Source organism: Laccaria bicolor, genomic scaffold (assembly GCF_000143565.1).
Source record: "Laccaria bicolor S238N-H82 LACBIscaffold_28 genomic scaffold, whole genome shotgun sequence".
Taxonomy (NCBI): Eukaryota; Fungi; Basidiomycota; class Agaricomycetes; order Agaricales; family Hydnangiaceae; genus Laccaria; species Laccaria bicolor.
Window position 1 is genome coordinate 254,627 of NW_001889899.1, and position 27,361 is coordinate 281,987.

The following is a 27,361-nucleotide window of genomic DNA, read 5'->3' on the forward strand; positions in this document are numbered from 1 at the left end:
CTGCGATAATGTCAATGAATTAAGCGTAAAGTGGTCTACCGCAACTGCAGAACGGATGTAATGATTATACAGGAAGGGCCTTATTATCCTTCTGAGCTACAATCGAAAACAATCCATATAAGCGAATCCACTCTCCTGCTGGAGAAGCTGAAAACTTACCCATCGTAATGCGGTCACCCAAAGAGAGGGCAATGCCCTGCGTTTTACTCCGAATACGAACATGACCCGTAATCGTGCCCGCCTCCGTCCGCTCCACACTCAAGTTCGCCAGGGCGTCCTCACCTGTGTGGTAGTCAGAACATGTTACATGACTATAGACAGAAAAAGTGCGCACCAAAAAGACTGCGAGCATACATGTTCGCGGAGAGGAAGTCGCATTCCCCTGAAGTGGCGCCTTCTGGTGTGAGGCAGGACATGTTGGTCGTTTTCATGACATGCTTCAGGTATTCACGGGGGTCGCTGATGAACATCGCATTGGTGTTCCATTTCTAATCAAAGAGCAGAGGGAAGGGGTACTCACGATAGAGGGTAGTTAACATTGACTCTGTTCTCCCATTCGAACTCGGTCCACATGCTACGGAACTATAACCATCTCTCAGTTTCCACATTGGAGATACAGGTAGGGTTTCGACTTACTTGATGCTCGGTACAGTACGCGGGTTTGATGTAGTCCATGATGTCGATGTGGATATCGTTGAGGATAACGCAAGCCTCAGCCATATTCTGTCCTTCCCATAGGATGCTGCCGAAGATGACGCCAGTCTCCGTCGACGAAACCTTGATGGTGGCTTTGATGCTTTGGAAGCCGTGAGGGGCGATGGTATACACCGCAGGGCGCTCGACAATCTTGAGGTCCCCAAGAGTAGCAAAGTCCAAGCAGAGGTTCTGCAAGGTGTTACCTGTCTGATTGACGAGCAAAACATCTAAATCAAGCAGTCAAAAGAAGGAACGACGACATATCGGGGTCACAAACCAAGAAGGATATCGAAACCATGCATCTTGACGTAGGCTTCCGCGTAGATGGGGTCCGAGAAGCCTGAACGTGGTTGAGGTTACCAATATTTGCCACATGAAGGGGTAACTCACCAGTAAGCTGCGAGATACGGCTAAGGTTCGACATAAAGTCCTCCTGGACTTCAGCAGAGCCAGTGGCCCTGCCGACATCCTCATCATACTGATATTTATCATCAGTCCTGGGTCATAAGAAGAAGGAATCCAGATAAACGTACATCGATGGCATCATCCGCCGTCTTTTTGGAAAACTGGCGGAAAGTCAACAGATCGTCAACTTGGACAACAACAGCTTTCGTCGTCTCGGATTCCTTCTTTTCAGCAGCGCGTTTCTATCACGAATTTCCTTTCAGACTTTGTCATAAGGAACGAGGCAAGGTGACTGACCTCTTGAGCACCCAGCATCTTCGTATACGCTGCTTGGGTGTCCTCCAAGAACGCTTCGTGAACAGCAGGCTGCGACTTGAGTTCACTCAGGGTTTGAATGCAAGACATGATACGTTCGTTGGAGTCCTCGTCAATCTGGACCGTGACAAACTTGGTTTGACCAACGCGGATGATCGAGGTCATGATCAGCATGGCCTAGCAGCGAAAACGCGTCAGCTTGGCAAAAAAAAGAACTCGAGAGAGGCAAAGTTGACCTCAGCGCGAAGAATATTTGAGGCAGAAGGGTCCTGTGACTTGTCATCGAAACGCAAAACTAGCTTCGTCAAGGCAACAGCAAGAACGGAGCCAGTGAAAAAGTCGCCACCCAGGATTAAGGCTATCATCATGTCAACATAATACCACATCGAAAACGAAGAAAACTCACTTCGTAGAGGGGGCTTCGCAGCGGCCTTCACAGCCTCCAGCCTCGCGGCGGTAGTGCTCGTGTACGCCGTTTCAGTTGCATACGTCCCATCCGCCAACACTTTGGGCCTACTGGCACCATCAGCCTTGGGCTTCTCTTTATCACTCGCCTCGTCTCCGGCTCCGTCCACACCAGCTGCTGCATCCAACAATCTCTGTTCAGAAGCCAAGATCGGAATCTCCCCTAGCACCTTTCGAATCTCCTGCATAGTGCTTTGAATGTCGGCAACGGACTCGACGTATTCCCCAAGAATCCAAAGGATGCCTCGGAAGACTTTGCCTGACTTGATTTCGGGGAGCGTCGAGATCAATTTCTCGCAAATCGTTGCTCGAAGACGAGGGAATTTCTCAACTACCTCCCTGTAAGAGTTGTGAGTTTGGTGGCAGAAATTTGCAGGAAGGGACGTTACCGAACAAAAGAGACTACGTCAAGCGCACTGGGGTTGTTTGAGTCTCCGAGGAAGTCCATCAGCGCATGGACGACGCTGGCAGCCACTTCGGAGAACTTGATGGCCATGACGTGGATCGATTGGATCAGGAGTTGTCGGTAGTCGGCGGCCTGCGCAGGGTTAATAACTACGTGTTGGAGAAATGAGCAGAACAGACCTTGTCGAAATCCGCCTCCTGTGTCTTTTGCAGCTGCTTCTTGAGGAACAAGGCGACCTCTTCCACGTTTCTACTGGAAGTCATGCTCAAGACGATGCTAATTGCCTTTCGCCGGACCTCCATGTCAGCACTACCGGAAGAGTTAATTTAACTACGAGGAAAGCTTGAAAGTTTGCACCTGGTCAGGATTTGAAGGACGTCCATGATAAGGCCATCTAGAACATGCCCATGTTTCGAGCGAAGGGTGTCCAGTCGGTCCAACACGATAAGCTTGACATTGTTATCCGACTCTTTGATGACCAGCGTGATGAAGCAGGATGCGGCCGCTTTGATAGCCGCCGGATTTTGGGTGAGAGTGGTGAGGGTGGTGGCAGCTTCATATTTGACGGCGTGGGAAGGAGCGTTAAGTAGCTCAAAGATGCAGCGAATGTATCTTGACTAGAGCAGACTTTATGAGCACGTAGAGTACCCCGCAGGAAAACACTCACCCTATGCGCCGAGTCGTTCTTGCAGTCCAATCTAATGATCTCGATAATGCTCATTTGAAGCCCCTCGTCGAGCGCCGGGATCGTCTCGTAAATGCTCAGGATGTATTCCACAGCTTTGGGCATTGAGCAATGGGCAAGGAAGACGAAAGCATTCCGCTTGCATGTCGAATCAGATTCGGCAATGAGGAAGGTGTACATGAGCTCCGCGGCATCGGGTATAAGATGTTCGAATTCGTGGTGGATGGAGTAGAGGGCGAACACTGCGTTTTTGCGGACGTAGGAATGGCGGTGCTCGAGACATGATCTACAAGTGGGTATTAGTGGTTCTAGAAGCTCGGCGTCTTTCGCGATCTTCTGGAGGAAACGCAGACTCGCGCCGCGAATGTATTCGTTGGGATGTTGCTGAAACCAGGTAAGTAAGACTCATGTCGGTGCACACCAAACTCACAAGATCGTTTCGAATGGCGTTCCTTCAGAATTAAGATGGTCAAACGGTCGTCCATTACATACGAGATGGAAACATACACAACAAGTATCATCTCCTGCTTCAGTTTCCCATTCTCGTCATATTTCGGACACACTTCCCAGTAAAAGTGCAGGAGCTTCTTCAGTTGCTTGTTCCGTGAAGGCATGACGAATTGGATGATAGGCATCATTAATGTTGGCTAATGGCTTTATCAACATTCCATTCTGTAAGAAATAGGAATGATAAGGCGTACTTGGGGGTTGCCATTGATGGTCGAAATGATGATTTTGCGCAACGTGTCGATTTTGACCTCGTCAGAACCCTTCTCCAGGCCTGAGCGCAGCTCGGAGGCCGACGGATACTCGGCGCTGGACTCGAATACGACCGTGTAACATGATGAATCCGAGGAAGACATCGTCGAGGACGTCGCCAATGATGAGCAGATGTCGTGGAAGGGGTTTGGGAATCGTGAGAAAATTCTTGGGTATTGATTGATCATGGGCGTTCTGCCAGTGAGCGCTAGGATTTGAAAGTCTATCTCAAGTCTGACTGGGCGTTTGGATAGGTAGGTCAGCCACCTTGAGCCTCTCAGAACCTCCAGATGAGTCTTTCAATCTGGAGAATCGTTGATGTCGTCTTTGTTGGGCCAGCGTCGATGGGGATCCGAGGGTCCTCTGAGCGTCCTCAATTAAAGTTGTACTATGGGCTCTCGAATCGATCTCCCATCTGCAAGGTCAATTAGTTTCACCGCTGGCTTCAAGCTGCGCATCTGGTGGGTATTTTTTGACATTACTATGCGAATCTCATGATCTCATCCGTAACTTTGATCAAAATGAGCAGAGCATCTATCTGAATTTCCAGGTATTATCTGGCAAGAAGACCAGAGAAGAACTTTCAGACTGCGATGAAGCAACCTGCGACACGAACTCACATTTGCGGAGAATTTAACAACTATTGCACCATCGTCTCGAATCAGAGACTTCAAGGGTGTGGCTCTACCGCCGACGCCATTCCCCGTTGTAGCATAAACGGCGCGAGCTTCGCTGCTTCAAAATATTTGAGTTGGTAGAGATCTTTCCTGCTAAGTATCGTGATTTGGACATGTGTCATGGCCTACTGAAGTTCCGAACTTGAAAACAGAACAACACGCCTGCAATCCAGGGAAGGCCAATGTTCCAAGTCAAGGACAGCGTGGATACTCGCCTGCGACGATCACGGTCACTTTGACCTGATTAACACCTTTCTCGTCGGTTGGTAATAATTTCTACTGCGGACGATCACATATCGCAACAAACCAACGAATATGTCTCTCATCTTACGGCATAAGCGTTCATCAAACTTGACTTCTGAATTGAAAAAGTTTTGAAATAGATGTTTCAGAGGGAGGCTGTCTCGTTGAGTGCGTCACCTGAAGCTTCGCGGTTGATCTACTCTTAACCTGCACTGGAATGCCTCTGGGCCTCTCCCACTAGGTTCGGAATCTCAAGGTACGTGGCGGCTGTCTTCAAGTCGGATAATAAACACGACCTGATGTATCACACCTACTAGCCTCGCAAACATAACACATATATCCAGATATGTCCCAAAGCCCGATGATTTTCCGATCAAGTTAGATATAGATTTAGACCTTGAGATAACAAGGGCAGATTTTGAATATTTCTGAAGTCGGCGAAACAATGCCCCTACATCTCGAGCCACCTCCCTCAACCTGGTAACAGTCCGCCACCCAAAGTCGTATCCACAGATTTTCTGCAGAAGACGAAAGGAATAAGTAGGGGGTGGGTCACGATCTGCGGACCACTGATCCACGAAATCCTTTGGAAGCCCAGCCCATCGATCCCAGCAGCTCCACAATGTATTAGACGCCTCGATAGGCTGGCGAGCAAGTACCTCCGGACCCAGGTTCGTTCGAAAACTTTCAAGGAACGCGAGAGCCTCTGCAGCCGTGACGCGCGCCTTGATATCGCGGATGATCATACCATCCATGAGGGGTGCCAACATGGGGACAACGGGTATGGAATCCTAAATAGGTATGTGAGAGGGCCTTCAAGCTTCAAAGCGTCACAATACAATACCTGGAACTTTCAGCAAAAGAAAATGCCCAGGCATGCCACGTCAAAGGCGAAGGGGTCGAAGTCCAGCTGAGCCTCGTCTACTCCCCAAGGCTTGTAGTTTATGCCAGGAATTGATTCGACTATGGGCAGACGGTATTCAGACAGTGGCATTCCGGCAGGCAGCATCATGGCAAGGTCGAAGTCAAAAAGACAATATGTCAGACGGCCCGCTGCTCGAAGTTGTCCTCGATGTAGACTTTCGTCGACAGTATAGTGATCAGTGGGAATATGATTGGTGAGCATGTTGGGTTCCCTGACGTCCTACGGGGTAGCGTGGAATTAAGAAAATAAATCAACTGGTGATCCTACATACGCGATGGAAAATTCGGTGGGCGTGTAAAAATACTAGACCCTGAAAAATAGTCAGGACTTCTTCAGGATCTGCGAAAACCAAAGAACATAACCTCCAAATGACATTTCATGAGAATTAAAATCTCGCCCAAAGTAGAGAACCAGGGTCTACTCACACCCCTATGCCATCTAATGCCCCAATGTCAGCACTAGCCACTTCTCCAAACAAACAAGTGAATCTGACCGTGGCATCACGAGAAACCAATGACCATCGTAGGGCAGCAGGGCAAGGATTGGAACCACCCCAGGGATGAAAGACGGTTGTTCGCTCAGGAAACGAGTAATCCTATACTCATCCGAATCTCCTTTGACCAATTTGATCGCAACGTGACGGCCTTAAGAGTCCTGAGCGAAATGAATGCGTCCCTACGCCCATTCAAAAGCGTCGATTGCAAGTACGTTCATGAAGAAAAGGATTTACGTACAGAAGAATCCCCTCGCGATGTGAATGCGGGCTTAATATCACTGGGCTCATCATCTCCGAATGAGTCATCTCCTTGGGGTTCGTTTACTCTAACATGTGCATATGGAAATTTGTCTTCGCCCATAAAAACCGTCTGAGGATAAGAATATTTACGGATGCCGTCTTCTCTATTCTCATGAAAATGGAGATAATAGCCGTGTTGTTGAAACTAAGGCCGGAGGGCTGCCCAAAATCGAAATTTTCCTTCAAAGTCATCGATGCACTCTGGTTCGAATGAGATCTGCGTCTTTGAGACCAATATTTCGAGTCGGGGGACGGGGTACACACCTTGGGCAAACCATGCATTGCAGTCAGAAAGTCGATCCAAAAATATATGCACAAACAAGCCGGAACAAAGTCACATGATGGTCGAAGTTCTTGCCAGTCCGAGTCTGATCCAAGCCTTTTCAATCCCAATTTCCCCTTCTCAGTCGTTCCAACCGATATGGATCTTGTTTGCTCCAGCCGTCCTCGAATGTGATCGTGATGAAACACTGAAAGCCTAAAGGTACCAATTCTGGGCAGCTCTCCGGCGGCCAATTTACCCCATAAGTAGGACATCTGCGAATTTAATTTTCTCATCAATCAAGTATACTATGATGCCAATACGCTCACTGAAGTCAAAAATACGAAACCACCAGTCACTCCCAGACCTGAGGCCTGATCCACAATGTTTCAAAAAAAAAAAACTTGTATATGCAATGACCGTGTGCTGACTATGATGAGTAAGGTAAGTATACTGCAAGGGGGTGCCTACGGTTGGCGAGCAGGGTCAGGTCTGTTTGAAGCCTGATAGAGCCTGATCCGAAAAAAATTGACAGGAGCCTGGGGTCCTTGTCACCGCTTCCGACGTATTCACAATGAGTATACCATATGTGTCACTCTTTTCAGGTACCATTAGTATGTAGCAGTAAAGCGTAAGTAATCCCTAGAAATATAATATGTGCAAGAAAATGTACAATGCCGTAGCAACACAAGCAGCAGGCCCAGGTGGAAAGTACGGATGGATGAACGCAGCAAACGCAGCAGCTGCCAACGGTATGCCTAAACCCAAACCTGCCCCCGCTGCTCCCATCACCCCTTCCCCAGCGGCAGTAGCTTCCGCTAGTCCTGTAACTCCCACCACTGCGTCACCTGCGACCACTACGGCTCCAGCTGCTGGTGTTCCTAGTGCGACGGGGAGTTCGTGGGCACGGCCGTATGTCCCGACGAAGAAAGCGGATGCTGCGTCGACGCCTGTGGAGGAAGACACGTAGACGCTGGTGACGATACGCTGTGCGATGTTCGTGGTGGAGAAGGAGAGATGGCATGGCGGGGGCAGCTAGGGCTTGAGTAGAGCTTATAGGCCGCATTTCTCGTTTTCAGCTGTTTCATCGTCAACATCCATAGTCCATGCGTTGAATGGCGGAAACTCACGAATACCCAAAGCACCACCCCCAACGATGAGTGCACTTGGCGCCTCTTCGACTATCCTCTGTTTCTCCTGCATCCATTCAGTCATCGGGTGTAGGATTTTGATCTTCCACGCTCGTTGGCGCTGGTTCGTCTTCCTCTTCATGCTCGAACTCTTCGTCCGAGTCGACGGTAGCCTGAGCTGCTCTTTGTATGGCGGCTCTGGAAGAGAATCAGTAACAGCATGTGCGTGGTAACGAGAACTCACTTTTCTCTCAAGTGCTTCCTTCACGACGCTCCATACTCACGTATCAGCTTGAGTAGGAATTTCGGACCAACGTCTTTGATAGGCTCGAGGTAGTCGCATCCAAGGGGGATACATAGGTCAAACAACTTGGAATGATGGTTAGCGTACGGAGGAAAACGAAGAGAAAGGCAGCTAATTGACTCATGTTCATGTCAGGCACTTCAAGGGCCTCCTTAGGGTTCATCTCGCTGATAGGCTGCTTCTTCGCCTCTGAGTTACATGTCGGAACAAGATGCTAGTGGGCGCGTTGAAGGTGAGCGTGTCCATGTCATCGTAGCCTAGTGTACATCTGGATTGCGTAATAAATTGTTTAAGTATATTAAAAAGAATTATATTATTATTAATTGTGACGATGAACGTCACAGCCTTCAATACATGGACCCCAGAGATAAAAATATCACTTCCTAGTTGCTTCTTATAACTTCTGGACGTCAAAACAGACCTGGCCCTGCTCGCCAACCGTAGGTGCCGGGATTTTATGTCAAAAAAAAATTAGCGGCCGAACAAACCAACCGGCCCCTGGTCTGGGATTTAAATCCCGGTACCCCCTTGGTACAATTGAGGTGACACATTCGTTGTCCTCTCTCGTATAGAAGACTACATGAGACGCGAAGCCCAACGTTTGCATCAAAGGTACGTTAATTCAGACGTCTGATAATCACGGCGGGTTTATTTGGGTAGTATGTTCTGAGCTGGGAGAAACAAAATTTCGAACCACCCTTCTTAGCATCGCCATCAAAATTATGGTAACAGACTTTCAGAAGCGGAGACGGCAGTCTACGCGGGTGATGGGTCACGATACGCGGACCATCGAGCTAAAATCCTCTAAATGCCGAGCCCATTGGTCCCAGGCACTCCAGAGTGAATTAGAACATTCGGCAGGCCGGTGGGCAACTTGGACCTCAGCATCCAGTTGAATACGGAAACTCTCGAGAAATGAGAGAGCCTCAGCGGCCGTGAAGCGTGCCTCGATATTGCGAGTGATCATTCCATCCATGAGGACTGCCAACATGGGAATGATGGGTGTGGAATCCTGATATACAAATGTTAGAGTTTGTCGTTAAGAAGTGGAAGTCCGGGTACCTGAAACCTGTGGCAAAAGAAAATGCCAAGGCAAGCCACACATCAAACGCGAAGGGGTTAAAGTCCAGCTAGCCTTCTTCTACACCGTGAGGTTTGTGAAATACTCCAGGGAAAGACTCATCTATCGGCAAACGGTAGTCGGAGAGCGGCTTTCCAGAAGGAAGCATCAAGGAAAGGTCAAAATCAAAAAGGCAATATGTCAGATGGCCGGCTGCTCGCAGCTGCCTTCGGTTTAAAGTCTTCTCGGCGCAAGAGAAGGGATTTCTACGGCGAGGAACATGGTTGACGAGCATGTTGGATTCGCTAATGTCCTAAGGAGTAGACGTGAGAAGTCAAGAGAAAACATTCTGACAAGCATGCGTACTTGATGAAAGATTCGGTGTTCATGTAAGACTCAATGCAAGTCCCTGCTAGGGAAGATCAGCACCCTTGACATTGAGTAAGACGCAAAGGATGCCACCTCCAAGAGAGATTTCATGAGATCTAAACCTCCGCCATAGTTGAAAACCAGCCTTGCTCGTCAGCTCGGAGCTTCGCTCCTCGTGGCCGCCTCCTCGGGGTAAAACTATTCAGAAACCCCCCTTTCTAGTAGAAACCCCCGTTTCTGATATAACCTTATCCAGAAACCCTCTATAGTCAGATCCGAAATTTTGATGGGTTCGCCGTCCACGGCGTTATGTGATGTCACACGTGTACACTTCACAACTCCCGCGCTCACCACCCTTGTATCTCCACCTCAACGTCCTCAACCCACTCTGCATGAGAAATACCTCGTGATAACATCCAGGGTACGTGCCTTCATCACTATCATCATCTCATCTATTCAACGGCCGCCGTAGGTAGAACAAAACCCGAACGAATGGTGGACAAGAGAATCTAATGGATTTGGGCTGAAGCGCGTGAGCTCCGAGACTTGCAACCCACTGGAGAATGATCCGAGGAGTTGCTGTATTTTCTAAAATCGTCAAGCAATCCAGGATGATGTCGGGCGAAATCAATGCAGGACTGCCGACCTGTGTATCGCTATTCGTCGTCTTGCTCGCGGTGGAGGTGTGAAGGGTATCGCTGGTCTCATCTTTGAGGCGACGCGTGGTATTTTTAGAATATTCATTGAAAAGTGGGTCATCTCGCTTGTCTTCATCGTGTCTCTGACCATTCACTCCAAGGTTATTCATGTGTCAGTAACATACACAGAGCGCGCTGAGCGGAAGAATTGGGGAACACGTATGACTGTCATTGACATGCGGATACTCATTGGTGTCAAGGTTGAAGACCCCTTCCATCCGGTCTCAAGTCCCAAATATTTGATAACGTCGTACCACTCATATCCTTGAACAACGTATACGCCCCGCTCTGGACTCTGAGGACCTCTTACAATGCATGGCCAGCTCCTTCCTGCCCGCTGTGTCGCAGAGTTCCACCACGAGACCTTGGGTCACGACAACTCCCGCAAAACGCTAAAAACGCGCAGTCGAGCTGTTGAAGCACGGGTTACATTCTTCAATGCGTGACATTTTCCATCCTCTCTCAAATTGCGCCGCCTTCTTCACCTATCTACAACCCACTGCGTCTGTGTTTTCCTTCCCCACGCCTACGGCATATTGTGTCCCGCTGTATGTGACTGCAGCCTGGCGCCGTTTGCTCATGGGTCTGCGTCCGAGCCAATGCGTCTGAGGAACTGTACATATATGTCTTGAAACGATCGGGGCGTACGCTATACAGGTTCGGAGGGTATATGTGATTGTTTTGTCATCTACATGTCCCCAGATTGTATCTTTATTCTATTCATCTCTTCTCTGCATCTTCAATTCGTCTCGCACTTCGATACTGAGATTTTTCACCAGTGTACCGGTCACCATAATTCAAGATCATCTATCTATCAAACATTCATTCCTCAACTGTTCAATCAAGTTGAGTGTCTGGGCTTGACAGATAGCCTTCGTTTGCCACACAACATTTGTTATCATTGACCAATGGCGTAGCGTCAGACATTCGTTCTCGTTGTCACATTCGGCTCATGTCCTCTATGATATGATAACCTCATGAGGAATCCGCGGCCAGTAGATTCCCTCAGGGAGCGAGTTAACAGACGTGTGACTGGTTGACTACATAATAGCCGCGGCCGGCGACCATCACCGGTCACCGAGAACTCAATTTGACCGTGTGCCAGGGTTTCTCAAACCACCCTCGGAAACCCCGGGTTTCTACCAGAAAGGGGGGTTTCTGAATAGTTTTACCCGCCTCCTCGCCCAGTCGACTTGTATTTGCGGTGCCACAGAAACATCATTTCTTTTGGGATCCGCGGCCGCCGCACACAGCATTGTGACACATGACGTTAATAGTCATGTGGAATAGCAGCTTTTATCCAAGGCAAGCCACTGGCAGGTGGTCAGTTCTTGATGCGCGTTGGAATAGGGAATGGTGTTTCCCCCGAGAAGGCACGTGAGCAGTAGATTAGTCATCTGGTAGAGTACTTACACAATCCATCATCACTTCATACCTCCTTGGAGGCATCACTGCCCGTTCCAGCGTACACACTCATGGAGCGCGTTCCTCATGTTTCCCGTTTGATGCATTTATGCTGATGTCGGAGCTGAAGACAGCAATCCCAAGCAGCTCTGCTGGGAAAGACGACAAGAACCTTCGGTATTGAAAACAATTGTTACTAATCTAGCAGCGTAGGGCGGCATTTGTCTGTGCGCGTGTCGTCTCCGAGTCTTAACGAACATCAGACGGGATGAAGACTAGGACTAGCGCGATGTAACAAACAGATGAGTCCTGATTACTCCAAACGGCCTTTCCCCGTGCGTCTACCGTACGTTAGGAGACTTGCGACAGGCCCTGACGGTACGGTGACGGTGCCCGTCTGACGGACAGGGTGAGCAGCCCTAGTTCGGCTCCGAATATCTTCGTTAGGGAGACGCTGGGTGAGGGTGATTTGTTTAGGATGAACATCAGTGCGTGGTTATCATATGACAGTCGTTCACTGACCAAACGTAAACAACGAATGTAAACACTCCTCCTCTGCTCCTACTCTTCTTCTTTTTAAAAGCTCACAACATGCAAATCCCTCATCTCTCTCACCCCGCTCTTCATCCCCGTTCTATCCCTGGTCACCCCGTAGCCTCATATTTTTCCCTCCCATTTTCTCCTCACCGTATACCATGGCTAGCCTTCTCAAACCTCACCGCCAATCTCTTCTCCGTTCCCGCACCGTGCTGCCCCGTTTTTTACCATCATCACGTCGTCCATTCACCCATGTTCCTCGTACATCCGCAATGGCAGTGCCATTACCAGCACATTCACTCTGTCCAAACCAACCCGCACCCGCCATCGGTCAACTCACCACCTTCACACTTCCCTCCTCCCCACACATAGCACCCACTCCAGAAAACCGCGCCCTCGGCCAACAGATGGTCCAAACATGGCGGAAAGACGGCATATTCCAAATCCAATTAACCCCAGACCAGGCCTCCGCCCTCCGCGCTGCCTTCGTCCTCAGCAAATCCTACTTCAAGCGCCCCCACCACGAAAAAGCGAAACACGTTGATGACCAGAGTTTCAGTGGTTACATTGCCTCGGGCGAAGAGCTCACAGATGGCATTGCAGACTATTCAGAGATCTTCACAGTCACCAAAGACCTCGCTCTCTCCGACCCGCGCGTCCAACAAAAGTGGCCATGTCACGGCCCATGCCCATGGCCAGACACCTTGTATGAATCCGCCATGAAACGACTCATGGCTGTCCTAGGTGACTCTGGCGAGAAGCTCCTCCAGCTTACCGCGCTTGGCCTCAACCTCGCTAACCCCAATGTATTCACTGACCTCACGGACGACGGGTGGCACCATATGCGAGTCTTACGATTCCCCCAGGCCGACAAGACTAATGGCAAGGGCAAGCCAGGCCGTGGGATCGGTGCGCATACGGATTATGGGCTCCTGGTCATTGCTGGACAAGACGACGTCGGGGGCCTGTTCGTCCGTCCGCCAACGGACTCTGGTGAGACGTCGAGGAACTGGGAGAAGTACTCAGGGGGACTCAAGGAGGACCAACAGGAGAGCTGGTCGTTTGTTCCTCCAGTTGAGAACGTCCTCACCGTTTTCCCAGGTAAAATGTCCCTTACGTAGCAGTGAACATTGAAGTTCTGACTTTCACCGTTTCTCATAGGCGACATGATGCAATACATGACAAACGACTACCTTCCCTCCACACCACACAAAGTTGTCCTCAACACTCGCGAGCGGTACGCTTTTGCATACTTCCACGAGCCCAACTTTTCCTCTGTCGTCCAGCCCCTTCCGGAGTATGGCCGTGACCAGGGCAAAGACGTTCAGGTTGAGGATAAGGGCATCCACTACGGCACACACTTCACAGAAATGTTCATGCGCAACTACCCTGAACGCGTCACGGCGAAACGCATGAAAGCAGAGAACCGCCTGGATATTTTGGGCAGCCCTTTGCTTAGACGCCATGGAAAAACTACTCCCGCGTCCACTTCTACTTCGGCTCCAACGTTCCCTTTAACGTCGGCTATCCCTCCGACCGCTGCCCACGACGCAGCCAGCAGCGTATAGAGAAGTGATCTATAACATTGTTATCTCTCTTCTTTCCCCCCCTTTTATTCTTTCTTCTGTTCACTCTTCCTCTCCCGCCGGATCTCGGGGATCATACAGTAAACGAAGAACACAACGGAAGCTTATCTAGGTTAATAGATAAAACAACCTATAGTGACCACGATCCTTATTATCTCTGGCCTTTTCTATCTAAATCTCCCATTTCCTCTATTTCCCTTACCCGTCCATCCACTTGTCCCACCTTACTCTATTCAGATTGATAGCCGTATACAAAACTAGCTATAGCAATGGCAGCGGAGGCTCGTGACTGGATTGGATGGATGGACAGACGCGCTTGATAAACGTCGAATCCGCTCGTTATATATACATTCTATCTTGTTCGTCTTTTTTGTGTGATTTACTCTATAATCTTAGTGGTCGAGGAGCGTAGTAGTGTAGTATTATTAGTGAATAGGATTTGGCAAAAACTCTCGTATTTCGGGGTGCTCATCTTTCTCTCGCGCATAAAAGAGACTTACCCTCCCAGCGTATATTTTTGGCTTCTCTCTCTACTTCATTGCCTTCCTAGAGAAGGTATTACTCAAATCTTACTCTTCTCGGCATTCACAGAAATGGTAGGGAGATAGGCAATCATGCATCACGACCCAATCAGCCGTTCGGCAGGCAACGCTCGAGGAGGCGGAGGTAATGTCTCCTCCTAGTATCAAAAAAAAAAAAGAGAACGCATTACCAACTCAGTCACAAAAGCCCTGAAAACAAGACAAACCCACCTTATAATAAACCCTCGCATTAACATTAACATTCGCCTGACTATTCGTATCCATCCCAATCCAATGAACAATCACCACAATCTTCTCAACACGCAAATCAATCGTCCGATGCTTCGTCACCACCGCATCCATCGCATCCATAGTCTGGTATTGCTGATTCGTCTGAAGCGCCTTCCACTCCCTCATCAACAACACCGCTCCATCCGGATCGACAACGGGGAATCGGGGCCCTTCGTCTTCCACGTACCAAAGCTTGACGTCCTCTGGATCGGCGGCGTCTACTAGGAGGATGTCGACTACGATTATGATGGATTGGTAGGTTTTGTTCAGGAGCGCGGCGCTTATTCCGAATTCTTCGAGATGGATTAACGCTGTTACATCATGTATACCCTTTTCAGCGACACCAGCAGGAGAGAAAAGACAAGGGATGGGAAAGGTCTACCTTGACTTTGACCCCGCTGCACCCGATTCACACGAGGTGTGCGCACGGAGGAGATGTGGACCCCGTTATGGGCGACGTGCGGGATCTTGATCTTGCAGACCAGCATCTTTAAGTCCAGGTCATCAGAGGAATTGCCATGTTCGGCAGCTTGAGAGGAGGAGTCGGCGTCCGACATATTCGAAAAGTGGATCGTGAGTAGCGCGTTGGTTGTTTGAAAGGTGTCCTGTTCTATATATCTGGCGCTAGGGTACTACTACTTAATCTGTTTCCCAGCTCTTGAAGCCCGGCGATAGCCGCCGTGGATTAACGTGTTTAAAACGTTCAACGTACAGGTTACCGTAAGGCAGCCTGCCGCATGTCCCGATCTTCCGTGCTCTAATTGTAATCAGGAACTCCAAAATACTTTGACGCCCGTATTGTGCGCTAGATAAAATAACTTCCCAAGCACCCTAGCATCCAGTACAGTACACTCTTATACACAAGTCCATAAAAAACCCATTCCATTGCGCCTACACCCCTACTTCTTCCCCTCACTCGACCTCACAATAGCAATCAACAAATCCCTATACGCACCACTCGTCTCACCCTTCACCCGATGCTCCAACGTCTTCCCATAGCGCCTTTTATAAGCGTCTTTGATAGCTTCGAAGCGTGTTGGGTTCCAGTGGGCTCTTATCAACCTAAATATAAAAAAAGAAACGAACCGTTAACAGGCGTTGGAAAGGGGAAAAAAACAGGGAACCCACCGATAAATAAGCTGCTGATCCCTAGTCCCCAACCCCGCCATACTCTTCTCCAACATCTTCGCGTCTCGCCATATTCCCTGCCCGTCCCGTTTAGGTTTGGCGCCGTGCATGATGTAGAGGAATGATTCTTCTATAACTCCTGCGCTGGTTTCGTTGAGGGTTGGGTGAGGAATGGAGGAATGAAGGAAGGAAGGAGACACTCACAAACTCTTCTTAATAACTTTACTCAAACTCTTATACTTGTACCCAAATGACGATATCCTATGCACATATTCATTAATCGGTGCATGCGTGGTATAAGAGGAACGTACACTGCCGCAAGGTGTGGTTGTGACCTATTAATCAAAACTTCACAAAATGGGATCTAAAAGAAAGTTCAACCGTCAATTTCCCGCCTCACCAAGAAGTCGTGAGCAGACGCACCTCCTCCCGCTTCTTAGCAGCAGAATGCAACGTCTCAACGTCCGCCGCGACCTGTTTCGGATCCACAGGGAGCGTATCGGGTGGTCGTTGCGCGTTCAATGCCATTATGAACACTATTCCAAGTCCGTTAATTAATTCAATCGCAGAAAGCAATGTAAGGGCACGTACTTCGCTCCGTCTTCCCAGACAGATCAGACTTGACAGCCTCAACCAAATCCCTACCATATCGCAGCCGATAGCCAGCAATGAGCAGGCGGATCTCGTGCGCCGGTCGGCCGAGGATGAGTTCTATTAGGAGGGTTTCGTTCGTTCTAAGCAAAACGAGAGGTTGTTATTCATCAATGTGCATTGAGAGAGGAGATGGACAACCCACCCAAGCCCAACGATCGCTTTATGCGCCAACTCGACGTCGTATCCGAGTGGGCCGAGTATAAGACCCCGCAATGCCAACCTGAATTCAAGATGAGATTGATCCCGAATTCATGTTAAATATAAAAAAGAAAGTGTGCAACGTACGCGTAATTCCCAGTCGTACATTTCTCCAACTTGTCAGGAAGCCGTTTTCCCAACTTTGCAACACAAAAATCACCAAGCGCGTCCATCTGGAATACGTTCAGCGGGAGAATGGTTGCCGTCACTGTCATTTCGTTCAGTCAGCACCGTCACGTCACACGAAAAGAAAAACATACATTTCGCCTCATCCCCCCTCCCACTCCCCGCAGCCTTCTGTATCTTCTCATAATCAACTGCAGGATCGTATCCTGGGACTTTAACTACCCCGTGAGGAGCTGGAGGGGCGTGCGGGTCGACGATTGGGGTGCCTAGGTACCATAGGGGTTCGACGTATGCCATTGGCATAGGCGGCGGCGGGTAGTACGGAGCTTGAGCCTGGGGAGCTTGAACGTTAACGGAAGCATCACTCGACGGGAAAGCTGGTGGAGCGTTCGACTGAGGGCCTGGGGTGGTGGTAGGAGGAGCGCCCTGCCCTGCCAAATTCGGTGTTGGGACGGTTGGAGGAGGCTGAGGCATCGGTTGTCCGCCGTATGGTCCGGGGTGGTAAGCGTATTGTGGGTAGTAGGGAGCAGGTTGGTAGCCGTAGGGCGGGTAGGGCGGTTGACCTGGAGAACCGTATGGCATGTGTCCTGGAGGCGGAGGGTACGGGTATGGATATGGATATGGGTATTGGCCTTGGGGTGGTGGGTATTGGCCAGCCGAAGGAGGGGCTGATGTGGGTGCTGCAGATGAGGATGTCTAGGAACCCAACGTAAGTATTTCAGTCTAAATGGTTGATGGAGGGTGAAAGGGGCGACTTACATCGTATCCTGCGGACGGCTGGTTAGGAGGAGGAGAGGACATGATCGTTATGGATAAGATACCACATGTGACACAACGCGCCCAATGGACCCTGCTTTGCGTCCCTGTCCAATTTGAGACAACAATGCTGTGCATCGGACGGTCAGTTGTTTATTCACAGAATGCACAGCAATTGCAACATACTCAAGCACGCTGATGTCGAAATAGATGCACAAGAAAAGAACAAGCAATTGCCAGTCTAGGTACGACGTCAGTCATTCCTGCCCACCAGCACCAGTGCCATGACAAACCTGAAACCTGCGCAGCAGTGCATTCGGACAAAGGGTACTCGAGCGAAGCGGCCTCAGCCCTCCCTCTCAGTCACCCAACTTGATCGATCAACCTTGTCCCGCGACTATCAAGGTGGTCATACTGTGCCATAATTGAAGGAGAATAAGAAGACACGTTCACGTTTCCCAGAAGTAAAGAAGTCCGAGTCATACCATGTGTGGATCCTAGCGCGAAGAATTTATGTGGTGGGCGAACCCACCGGCACCATGCGTCTAACTTGACGTCGTGCAGAACTTCGACAAGAGTGCCTACATTCAAGTGGACAGTAGTCTCACCTCACTCGCGTTTCTTCAAGGGAATTTGCCGCATGTAAGTACTCGCTTGCTAATGCAAACTTGGAAACAGTGACGGCTGAGAGAGCTTGTTGGCCTTGTGGCGGCCTTCCACGCAACCATTGAACAGCGGAGTGAACGTATGTAAGTAATGGGGATTTGGGAAAGGACTCCGAGTCTTCAAGTTGTTTGTTGTTCTTACGAGTTTGTCTTCATCTGACAGTCAAACTTCAGCTTCAGCACTCTTGGCGCGACGTTATGGAAGTGCTTTCACTTCAAACCTGCTTCAAATTGAAGTCGGATCTTACAGTTCAAAGGCGTTACATTGAAGGTCGCCCCTGCCCACTGGCGGTCACCGGTCACCTTCTGCTCACTCCGTAATGTTCCTGTTGCCACCTTGGAATGCGACGCGACAAGGCCACAACTAAATGCCACCCCTGACTCTTTTCGGCTCAAACGTATTCAATCCTGGTCCTTCTGGTAAGACCTGAACTTCTAAGCATTTTCAACGCTTATTCTCATCCCGCTTGGGCACAACTTTTCCTCGTTTCTTACAGTATGTGCTTCAACCATTTCAAAGTTTCTATTGTCGATACCATTACCCTTTTTGTTTTTGGCTTGATGTTACCATCCTTCCCTGCGCAGCTCTAGGGCTTGGTATTTTTCATTGAGCGAATGCCGGTTACACTTCCATTGCCATTCACTACCACACTAGCCATGTGGTGGCTCCCTTTATCATAGACTCTATATAAACCCCCAACCAACTCGTGTCGTGTCAGCCACCCCTCGCTTGCTCGTCTCTTTCTCCTTAACTTTCTTTGAGCACCACACACGAGACGATGCTTTTTCAAAACCCAACGTTCCTTGGCGCCATCGCGTCGACTCTCCTTCTCTCCAACTCCTTCGTCAAAGGCGTCTGTCTGCACAACCACCTCCGTAATCTCCAGGCAGGTCCTGGCTCTGTACCCATCAGCAACTTCAGCTACCTCGGAGTCACCGGTCCTCTCGGCTGGGCAGGCCTTAACCCCGCAAACGTAAAATGCTCAACAGCCAATGTCCAGTCTCCCATAAATATCGAGCACGGCGTCGTCCCACTCTCGAAGACCCATCCGAAAATAAGTATCCCCAATGTGAAGTCGGCGGAATTTGAGAACCTGGGTTCGACGGTTGAGGTTGTGATTAACGGGACTACGATCTTTGAAGGCAAGACGTACAGCCTGAAGCAATATCATTTCCATACACCCGCAGAACACCTTATCGACGCGCAATTTTATCCAATGGAAGTGCATTTCGTCAACGTCGCGTCTGGTAAGTCGTTGAACCTCAAACCATCCGTTCTTCAACTAAATTTTAGTCTACCAGACGGTTCTATTCTCGTCCTCGCAGCCCTCTTCGAACTATCCCTCACCGGAACCAACGCAAACCTCCTAGTCCCCCTCTCCGCTCCTCTCCATGCCATCACAGAACCAGGCAGCTCAACCACCACAGGCCCACTCTCCTTCTCCGACATCACGAATTTCTTCAACACTGTTCCCCTATTCAAATATACCGGATCGTTGACGATACCTCCGTGCACTGACGGTGTCGTTTTCCTCGTCGCGAATACTTTCCTACCGATTACCCCGAAAGCGTTTTTGGAGTTTAAAAGTGTGTTGAAGTTCAATGCGAGATATGTGCAGAATGCGCCAGGGGAGGAGAATTTGATTGAGGTGGCTGCGGGTCAGTTTCCAAAGTAGACTTGGACTGTATTTCATTTTTTTTCGTCGTCCTTTCCGCTCCTTTTATTTCTATTATTGTACTTATGCCGTTAATGAAAGTTTATAATGGGACTTCTTTCTACATCTAAGTATCATCGTGAGGTGCGGGTGAAAATATGGATCGGCTGTAATAAACCATTGACAATAGCAAATCATACAGCGTTTTCGTCTGCAAAAAATTGAACAAGAAAGTATACACGTCCGACAACAAACTCCTCTGAGTGCCCCTAATGGTAAAGAGTAGTTACAGAAATATAAAGGGAGACGAGGGAATATCTGGGTAGATATCTTAAATCGGGTTAGTATCATCCACCCTTGTCACTATCTACTCCGTTCCTAGGTCCTGGATCGTAACTGTATTGTTGCCCGAGCCCGAGAGTACGCGCCTGCGCCTGCTGTCAGAGAACGCGACAGACGTGATCGGATCAGTGGGTCCTGGGAATGGCTCTCCCACTGGCATCCTCGTCTCCGCATCCCAGATCCGAATTGTCCAGTCATCTGAACCCGAGACTACGCGCCTGCCGTCAGGCGAAAATGCGACAGACCTGATCCAATCTGTGTGTCCTTGGAATGGCTCTCCCACTGGCTTCCCCATCTCTGCATCCCAGATCTGAATTGTCTCGTCGATCGAGCCCGAGACTACGCGCCTGCCGTCAGGCGAGAATACAACAGACTTGATACGATTGTGTGTGTCCTTGAAATGGCTCTCCCACTGGGTTCCCCGTCTCCGCATCCCAGATCCGAATTGTATGATCCCGCGAGCCCGAGACTACTCGCCTGCCGTCAGGCGAGAATGCAACAGACCAGATCTCATCTGTGTGTCCTTGAAATGGCTCTCCCACTGGCTTCCCCGTCTCCACATCCCAGATCCGAATTGTCTTGTCGTCTGACCCAGAGACTAAGCACCTGCCGTCAGGCGAGAATACAACAGACTTGATACGATTGTGTGTGTCCTTGAAATGGCTCTCCCATCTGGGTTCCCCGTCTCCGCATCCCAGATCCGAATTGTATGATCCCGCGAGCCCGAGACTACTCGCCTGCCGTCAGGCGAGAATGCAACAGACCAGATCTCATCTGTGTGTCCTTGAAATGGCTCTCCCACTGGCTTCCCCGTCTCCACATCCCAGATCCGAATTGTCTTGTCGTCTGACCCAGAGACTACGCGTCTGCCGTCAGGCGAGCATGCGACAGAAAATATCGGACCTGTGTGTCCTCGGAATGGCTCTCCCACTGGCTTCCCCGTCTCCGCATCCCAGATCCGAATCATGTGGTCTTTCGACCCCGAGACTACGCGGCTGCCGTCAGGCGAGATTGCAACAGACCAGATCCAACCTGTGTGTCCACTCAATATGAAGATGGAAGCTGTGGTAAGAGCAATGGGTTCAGTCCTCCATACAAAAGAAGAAAGGTGGGTTTCACTTACGATCCGTAAACTGCTCTACAAACTGCTGTGCTCTCTCCTGGTAGCGTTTTTCGTTACTATGTCGAAGGTCTGCCACAACTTGAAGAGGACGGATTTCAATCGACGGACATAGGTTTAAATTGGCTCGATGATCCCCGAGGATGTCTACCGTCTTGCCCAGGAGTTGGAACATGATCTCAGGCTCGAGAGCGGGTTTCTTCAGCTCATCAATGACTTGATCGTACACTGCTTGTCGTCCATCCGCTAAAGGCGGCCATATGTGAGCTACGGAAAATGCAGAGGTACCGAGCAAGTTTACCCCAAGTTGCAGTTTGGCGCAAACTCTGCCACACAGTACGATCATCCTTGGTGATGAAATTCTCCACTTGAGTGCGGACAACGTCGTACAAATCCGATTCCAGCCAATTGCCGAACCCCTCTCTACGCGCTGTCTCCCAGAATGATGGATCGTCATCCAAAGAGCGTGCCTTTGGAGTGTACTCGCTCATCAATTTACCCGCCTGCAAGAGAGAACCATGTATTTTCTGGTTAGCATGGATTTTGCGGCCTGACCCGAGATGAGGCCTAACAAAACAGTTAGTTGAGGCATTGCCTCGCAGTTGGATAATATCTACTTATGAGTTGTCTTCTTTCCATTGGCGCTCCTCGTGTATGTCAACCTATCGAAGAAACAAAGCTCAAGTGGCCACCAGACCCACGTCAAAGATTCGATGACATTGATCTGCTCGTGAGGGGACAGCTCACGCTCGAATGGTTCTGTGCGAAGACCCAGCGCCCCCGCTTGCAGCACCATCCACCTCAGAGGAGGTCTACTACGATCCATCTCGGCGTTCTTCACATTTCCGCCTCCTCTAAATGTAAAAATATGACAAATTCGAACCATCAGGTGGACAGGTGAATGTACTTACATATCCGAGTGCGTGCCCGCAAACCAGACTTCCAGGGTTTGCGGATGCTTTACCGTCACCTTGTTCATACCCTGCGAGCGGTCAACGTCATCGCGTGGAGATATATCTTGGGTAGTTTCCCCCTCATTTATCGTGGATGGTTTATTGCCCTTTTCTGAAGATCCAGGGTTAGCACTTGAAGGATTCTCGTCGTTTGGGTTTGCACAAGTGGCTGAACCTCCATAAGCGTACTCCGGCAAGAACTTGACCCGTCGCTCGTCGAGTGCCAGTGCATGGCGGAAGAAGCAGACGTGTTTCATCCCGTCGACTGTCCGAGGGAGCATCTTCTTTCCGCGTGCAATCCCAATGGACGAGACAGAATCCCTAAAACTCTGATCATGAGCGTACAGGGTTCCATAATGGCAGCACGTATTACATACCAGGAACCAACGAAATGCACTCGTACATCTTTGTATGAGAAGGCCCGCTTGAAACGCTCGGCGCTGGAGGTCTCTTGCTTCGCCTGCGGTGATCCAACTCGAGTTACTGAACTTGATACCTCATCACTTTTCGGGTCTACATATAGCTCATACGCACTGGAGGTAATTGGTTAACGAATAATAAGCTATGGGATAATTTAAGCGCACAATGGGATCTGCATCTCATTTCCCTTATGGATTAGCCCGACCTAGATTTTTCCGAAGACGTCAATCGGGGCTGCCACTGTTCTCAGAACGTAGCACACCTTGTCGATCATCGCCGAGAGTACGCGGACTTGGAATGCGCCACGAGAAAACCCTAGTTAGATCCCTGAGCATCGAAGGACATACAAGTCACATATTGTTCCAACTCACCGAAAAGAAATATACAATCCCCACGCTCATAATTATCTGACAACCAGCGATATGCACCCAATACTGTTCGTTCAAAATTCCTGAACGAGGAAAGAGGTGAGTATAAAAGCAAGATATATAAGTGACCACTCAGCGCACCATGCAATCGCCAAATCGACCTTATGAGAAATGACCTGTCGGTAGAATTTGTACGATCTCCAAGATGGCCGCGCGTACGTCCCGATACCACTGTTGTACCAAGTTTTCTGGTTGTCTTCGACTTCCTTCAAGATGCGATTATACAATTCGATGACATTTGTGTTCTTGCAAGAATGTCAGCAAGTGGTGAGCCTCGCAAACGCATACTCACCTTCTCTCCGAACTGATTTGCGGTACCGTCGATGCAAACAATGAGGTTTCTACCACCGATCTTATGCTGGCATAGTTTGATTTCTGTGGTCAAGGGAGTGACAAGACCAGCACTGGCAGTCGCTTATCAAAGAGAGTCAGGGTTGTTCATCAAAGGACAGATTCAGATGCCAACAAGACAGTACTTACATTTTTCGCCTTTAACAGAGGGTATATGATCGTCTGGCATGGAGAAAAGGGAAGTGGGTAACTGTGAGGGAATGGATGGAGGTAAGGAGCCTAGCGTTCACTGGATGTTGCTCCAGAGTATAAGGAGAAGCGCCGAGCCTCGAGGCTAGCTCGAAGCAGTTGTAAGCGGGTGACATGTCGACAGGATGCACGGTAGGAACGATCGAAGCGCTCATTACACCACGGTCCACGGCCCAGAACGCTGGCTAGCGCTGGCTCTTGAAAGCTGAATGGGCCTTCACTAATATTGTACTATGTAAGCCAAATATATTCCATCGAAATTAGATAGGTAAAAAATTGAACAAGAAAGTTAGACTCGCGACCAGTCCTTAGTGTAAGTAAATGAATGTCCCCGGACGTCTATGTATATGCAACCAAACTCTGAAGAAGAAAAAAAATAGGAAAAGAGAAAAGCCTTGCGAGCAGAGACCACCTGGGACCGTATGCAATAGTAATGATAACCTCCCCACCCACACCTAACCCCCTCACTCACCCCCCAACAAGCTGCTGAAACAACAAATACGAAATCCCCTCACAAAGCAACTCAATCTTCTCCCCCATAGCCGCAAACTTGAACTTATTCCCATACCTCTCCGATCCCTGCCGATGCCTCTCCAACCTCTTCACCGCATCTCCCAAACTCCTTCCTCCTTCCCCTTCCGCTTCCCCCTCATGAACCCAAACAACTTCCCCTCGATCCCACATCCAAGCCTGCACACCACAGCTCTCCTCAACCCTCCTCCCAGGCTCCTTCACAACCCCAGCAACCGAACTCGAACCCGAAGCGAGGTGCTTGATCACGTCCATCAACGCGACGTATCTGGCTGTGTACCACCCAATCGCGCTCTGCGCCAAGTATGTGCGATAAAAAGGCGTACATCACCGATGGGAGGTGGGAAATGGTGAATAGCCGGGGGATGGAGGGATGTATCCCCTATCCAGAGGACTCGGATGCAGAGGCCGCCTGAAGAAGCCAACTCGATACGCTCCTCAACGTACTAACCAACACCCCCTCGAACGCCCTCGTCCTTTTATCCGTGCGCGCAATCATCACATTGATAAACTCTCTCGTTGGCGAATTCGCAACGAACCCCGCGTATTCCTAGTCAAAACTGCACAGTACTTCGAATAAGGCAATGGCGCAGATGGAAGGGCAGCAGGTCCGGGCTGGGCATGACCGGCAGTTCGGTGGACACGCATAGGTTTGAAGCATCCCCTGCACTGGTTTGTGTTGCAGGGGAGGTGGAGGAGGCGGGGGGAGAAAGACCCAGTTGGCTGTGAAAGAGAGGCACTATGAGATCACCGTGAAGAAGAAAGGAATAAAACATACCGAAGAACGAGGACTCTTCACAACCTCACGATACCTCGAACACCGTCTACTCGCAGTGAAAAAATCACAGTGATGCGAAGGTTCGTGCTCGGGCGATATATTTTGTGCATTGAGCCAAATATCGCCGGCTTCATCGCAATTGACGCGGTTCTACAAAACATTTGTGAGTTTTAATAGTCGGATGGTGCTGTGGACGCCTTACCAAACGTTAGAGCAGAGCCTCCCACTCTGCTGCCCATTCGCTTTCAACCCCCTCCCCTTATTGAATGCCAACGCCCACGTACTGTACTAGGGGTGCTCGCTGTCCAGAAGTCGGAGTAGTGTTGTGTCGGACACGAACGTAAGTCGTTTCTTGCATTCTGGGAGGTCGTCGCGACTTGTATGGAAAGGTAAGTGGATGGAAACAATGATTATAGAGTTGTGGATGGCTTACCAACGTCCAAGTAGCTGTTGTCGACGTATCGTCCGTCCTTCACCAGTCAGTCATCATCTTCTCAAATCCATGACATCGCCCTCGCTCGTCATCCCTCGCTGAACCGTCATCACCACCCCCGTTGGTCTGTCCGGCCAGACGTCGTTGAAATGTAGTGATTGTTGCATAAAAACTCGAATTTTCTGAATCGACTGTCATTTCCTTGGACTTGGTATCGGAAATACAGGTTACTTACCGTTGCCCTAAACACTCTCCACATCGCCTGACTTGAAGTTGCCGTGACAGTTCGTGTCCTCGTCGTTGTAGGTGATGGTGGTAAGTGGAAGGAAGTGCAAACACGTGAATAAGAACGATACACTAGCCGAAAACGTTCAACACGAGTCAACAAGTCATAGATAGAACATATCCATGGTGACTCTTTGCCAGAGCACGTTTCAGACGGACCACAAGGATAGCGTATCGCTACCGTAGTACGCGGTCGAGGGCTTCCGTGAGTTACGTTGATCTTGTATGTATTGTCTTAGGATGGGATCTTCAAAAAAAAAAAGAAAAGTTGCCACCGTCAACCTTCCACTTCACCTGAGTTGAGATCAGACGCACCTCCTCCCTTTTCTTAGCAGCAGAATGAAATGTCTCAACATCCCCCGCGACCTGTTTCGGATCCACAGGGAGCGTATCGGGTGGTCGTCGTGCATTCAATGCCATTATGAACACTATTGCAAGTCTGTTAATCAATTCATAGGAGAAACAGCAATGGAAAAACACGTACTCCGCTCCGTCTTCCCAGACAAATCAAACTTTACAGCTTCAACCAAATCCCTGCCATACCTCAGCCGATAGCCAGCAATGAGCAGGCGGATCTCGTGCGCCGGACGGCCGAGGATGTTCAACATGCACCATTGGCATAGGCGGCGGTGGGAAGTACGGAGCTTGAGCCTGGGCCTGGGGAGCTTGAACGTTATCGGAAGCATCACTCGATGGGAAAGCTGGTGGAGCATTCGACTGAGCGCCTAGGGTGGTAGTCGGAGGAGCGGCCAAACTCGGAGTTGGGACGGTTGGAGGATCACTTGTCCACTGTACGGTCCGGGGTGGTATGCATATGGTGGGTAGTATGGAGCAAGTTGGTAGCCGTAGGGTGGGTAGAGCGGTTGACCTGGAGAACCATATGGCATGTGACTTGGAGGCGGAGGGTACGGGTACGGATATGGAGATGGGTATTGGCCTTGGGGTGGTGGGTATTGGCCAGCCGGAGGGGGTGCTGCAGATGAGGATGTCTAGGAACCCAATGTAAGTATTTCAGTACAAACCGTTAGTGGAGGGTGAAAGATGCGACTTACGTCGTATCCTGCAGACGGCTGGTTAGGAGGAGAGGTCCTGGAGAGGACAAGGGATCTGGCACTGCTTTTTGCGTCCCTGTCCAATTAGAGACAACAATAGGCTGTTTCACAGTAGGCCAACTTAGGTCCCAACTTTCATCTCAACTTGTGGGCCAACTTCAACAAAGTTGAAGAGGAAGTTGGCCAACTCTACTGTGAAACACCTTGAACTGCAGAAAACATAAAGTTCGGCTGATTTGGGCTTGGAAGGAATTCCGGATGCAGATTTCTGCCTATTTTGGATACGTGGGAAGTTGCAAGGTGAAGTTGGGCACCAAGTTGGGATCAAAGTTGGCTGCAAATCGGCGTCAGGACCACGATTTGCATCCCAACTTCATGAAGTTGGTCAAACTTTGTCCTTCCAACTTGGCAAAAGTTGCTCACCAAGTTGGGGATCAAGTTGGGACCTAAGTTGGCCTACTGTGAAACACCCTAATGCTGTGCATCGGATTGATTTTTATTCACAGAATGTACAGTAGTTGCAAGACGATATACTCAAGTACTACTTGATTCACGCTGATGTCGGACTAGATGCACAAGAAAAGAACAGGCAATTGCCAGTGAAAGTACTTACGACGTCAGTCGAGTACTCGAGCGAAGCGGCCTCAGCCCTCCCTCTCAGTCACCCAACTTGAAATTTGATCAACTCCATGTCCCGCGACAATCCTATGACGGACCAGGGTGGTCATAGGCCATAACTTCATCAGCAAAAGTTCACGTTCCA

The 27,361-nt window shown here is 49.7% G+C and overlaps 9 protein-coding genes across 9 annotated transcripts; 3 read left to right on the top strand and 6 right to left on the bottom strand.

Moving 5' to 3' along the window:
* Positions 1 to 64: 64 nt before the first annotated feature.
* LACBIDRAFT_185667 (coatomer protein) lies at positions 65 to 3,845 on the bottom strand (the record flags this gene model as incomplete). The annotated part of the gene is made up of 17 exons (XM_001884945.1): positions 3,674 to 3,845; positions 3,480 to 3,619; positions 3,403 to 3,424; positions 2,955 to 3,356; positions 2,645 to 2,904; positions 2,467 to 2,596; positions 2,271 to 2,419; positions 1,823 to 2,220; positions 1,653 to 1,774; positions 1,399 to 1,593; positions 1,230 to 1,343; positions 1,087 to 1,174; positions 974 to 1,036; positions 637 to 923; positions 521 to 582; positions 335 to 459; positions 65 to 282 (listed from the first exon to the last, which is right to left on the bottom strand). The coding sequence occupies exons 1-17, from the start codon at positions 3,833 to 3,835 to the stop codon at positions 65 to 67; spliced, it is 2,937 nt and encodes a 978-aa protein (XP_001884980.1). The 5' UTR covers positions 3,836 to 3,845.
* A 3,386-nt stretch (positions 3,846 to 7,231) lies between these two features.
* Positions 7,232 to 8,320, bottom strand: LACBIDRAFT_304545 (uncharacterized protein). The gene is made up of 4 exons (XM_001884946.1): positions 8,181 to 8,320; positions 8,009 to 8,133; positions 7,765 to 7,962; positions 7,232 to 7,713 (listed from the first exon to the last, which is right to left on the bottom strand). Exons 1-2 carry the CDS (start codon positions 8,229 to 8,231, stop codon positions 8,029 to 8,031), a joined length of 156 nt encoding a protein of 51 aa, XP_001884981.1. The 5' UTR covers positions 8,232 to 8,320; the 3' UTR covers positions 7,232 to 7,713; positions 7,765 to 7,962; positions 8,009 to 8,028.
* Positions 8,321 to 8,840: 520 nt separating this feature from the next.
* Positions 8,841 to 9,423, bottom strand: LACBIDRAFT_330604 (uncharacterized protein; the record flags this gene model as incomplete). The annotated part of the gene is made up of 2 exons (XM_001884947.1): positions 8,841 to 9,080; positions 9,235 to 9,423. The coding sequence occupies 2 exons, from the start codon at positions 9,421 to 9,423 to the stop codon at positions 8,841 to 8,843; spliced, it is 429 nt and encodes a 142-aa protein (XP_001884982.1).
* A 729-nt stretch (positions 9,424 to 10,152) lies between these two features.
* LACBIDRAFT_252607 (uncharacterized protein) lies at positions 10,153 to 10,871 on the top strand (the record flags this gene model as incomplete). The annotated part of the gene is made up of 3 exons (XM_001884843.1): positions 10,153 to 10,251; positions 10,297 to 10,362; positions 10,806 to 10,871. Coding segments are annotated over 3 exons (231 nt in total), but the record flags the coding sequence as incomplete, so codon positions are not given.
* Positions 10,872 to 12,408: 1,537 nt separating this feature from the next.
* Positions 12,409 to 14,052, top strand: LACBIDRAFT_191338 (uncharacterized protein; the record flags this gene model as incomplete). The annotated part of the gene is made up of 2 exons (XM_001884844.1): positions 12,409 to 13,237; positions 13,298 to 14,052. 2 exons carry the CDS (start codon positions 12,409 to 12,411, stop codon positions 13,702 to 13,704), a joined length of 1,236 nt encoding a protein of 411 aa, XP_001884879.1. The 3' UTR covers positions 13,705 to 14,052.
* A 220-nt stretch (positions 14,053 to 14,272) lies between these two features.
* Positions 14,273 to 15,061, bottom strand: LACBIDRAFT_295062 (uncharacterized protein). Its single transcript, XM_001884948.1, has 3 exons — positions 14,917 to 15,061; positions 14,475 to 14,845; positions 14,273 to 14,401 (listed from the first exon to the last, which is right to left on the bottom strand). Exons 1-3 carry the CDS (start codon positions 15,020 to 15,022, stop codon positions 14,342 to 14,344), a joined length of 537 nt encoding a protein of 178 aa, XP_001884983.1. The 5' UTR covers positions 15,023 to 15,061; the 3' UTR covers positions 14,273 to 14,341.
* Positions 15,062 to 15,433: 372 nt separating this feature from the next.
* Positions 15,434 to 17,441, bottom strand: LACBIDRAFT_304549 (uncharacterized protein; the record flags this gene model as incomplete). Its single annotated transcript, XM_001884949.1, has 10 exons — positions 15,434 to 15,596; positions 15,663 to 15,806; positions 15,867 to 15,923; positions 15,974 to 16,026; positions 16,086 to 16,198; positions 16,254 to 16,396; positions 16,459 to 16,536; positions 16,602 to 16,722; positions 16,775 to 17,336; positions 17,400 to 17,441. The coding sequence occupies 10 exons, from the start codon at positions 17,439 to 17,441 to the stop codon at positions 15,434 to 15,436; spliced, it is 1,476 nt and encodes a 491-aa protein (XP_001884984.1).
* Positions 17,442 to 18,840: 1,399 nt separating this feature from the next.
* On the top strand, positions 18,841 to 19,737 carry LACBIDRAFT_237860 (carbonic anhydrase; the record flags this gene model as incomplete). Its single annotated transcript, XM_001884845.1, has 2 exons — positions 18,841 to 19,309; positions 19,364 to 19,737. The coding sequence occupies 2 exons, from the start codon at positions 18,841 to 18,843 to the stop codon at positions 19,735 to 19,737; spliced, it is 843 nt and encodes a 280-aa protein (XP_001884880.1).
* Positions 19,738 to 25,314: 5,577 nt separating this feature from the next.
* LACBIDRAFT_304553 (uncharacterized protein) lies at positions 25,315 to 26,259 on the bottom strand (the record flags this gene model as incomplete). The annotated part of the gene is made up of 4 exons (XM_001884950.1): positions 25,315 to 25,443; positions 25,497 to 25,766; positions 25,862 to 25,974; positions 26,031 to 26,259. The coding sequence occupies 4 exons, from the start codon at positions 26,257 to 26,259 to the stop codon at positions 25,315 to 25,317; spliced, it is 741 nt and encodes a 246-aa protein (XP_001884985.1).
* Positions 26,260 to 27,361: the final 1,102 nt, after the last annotated feature.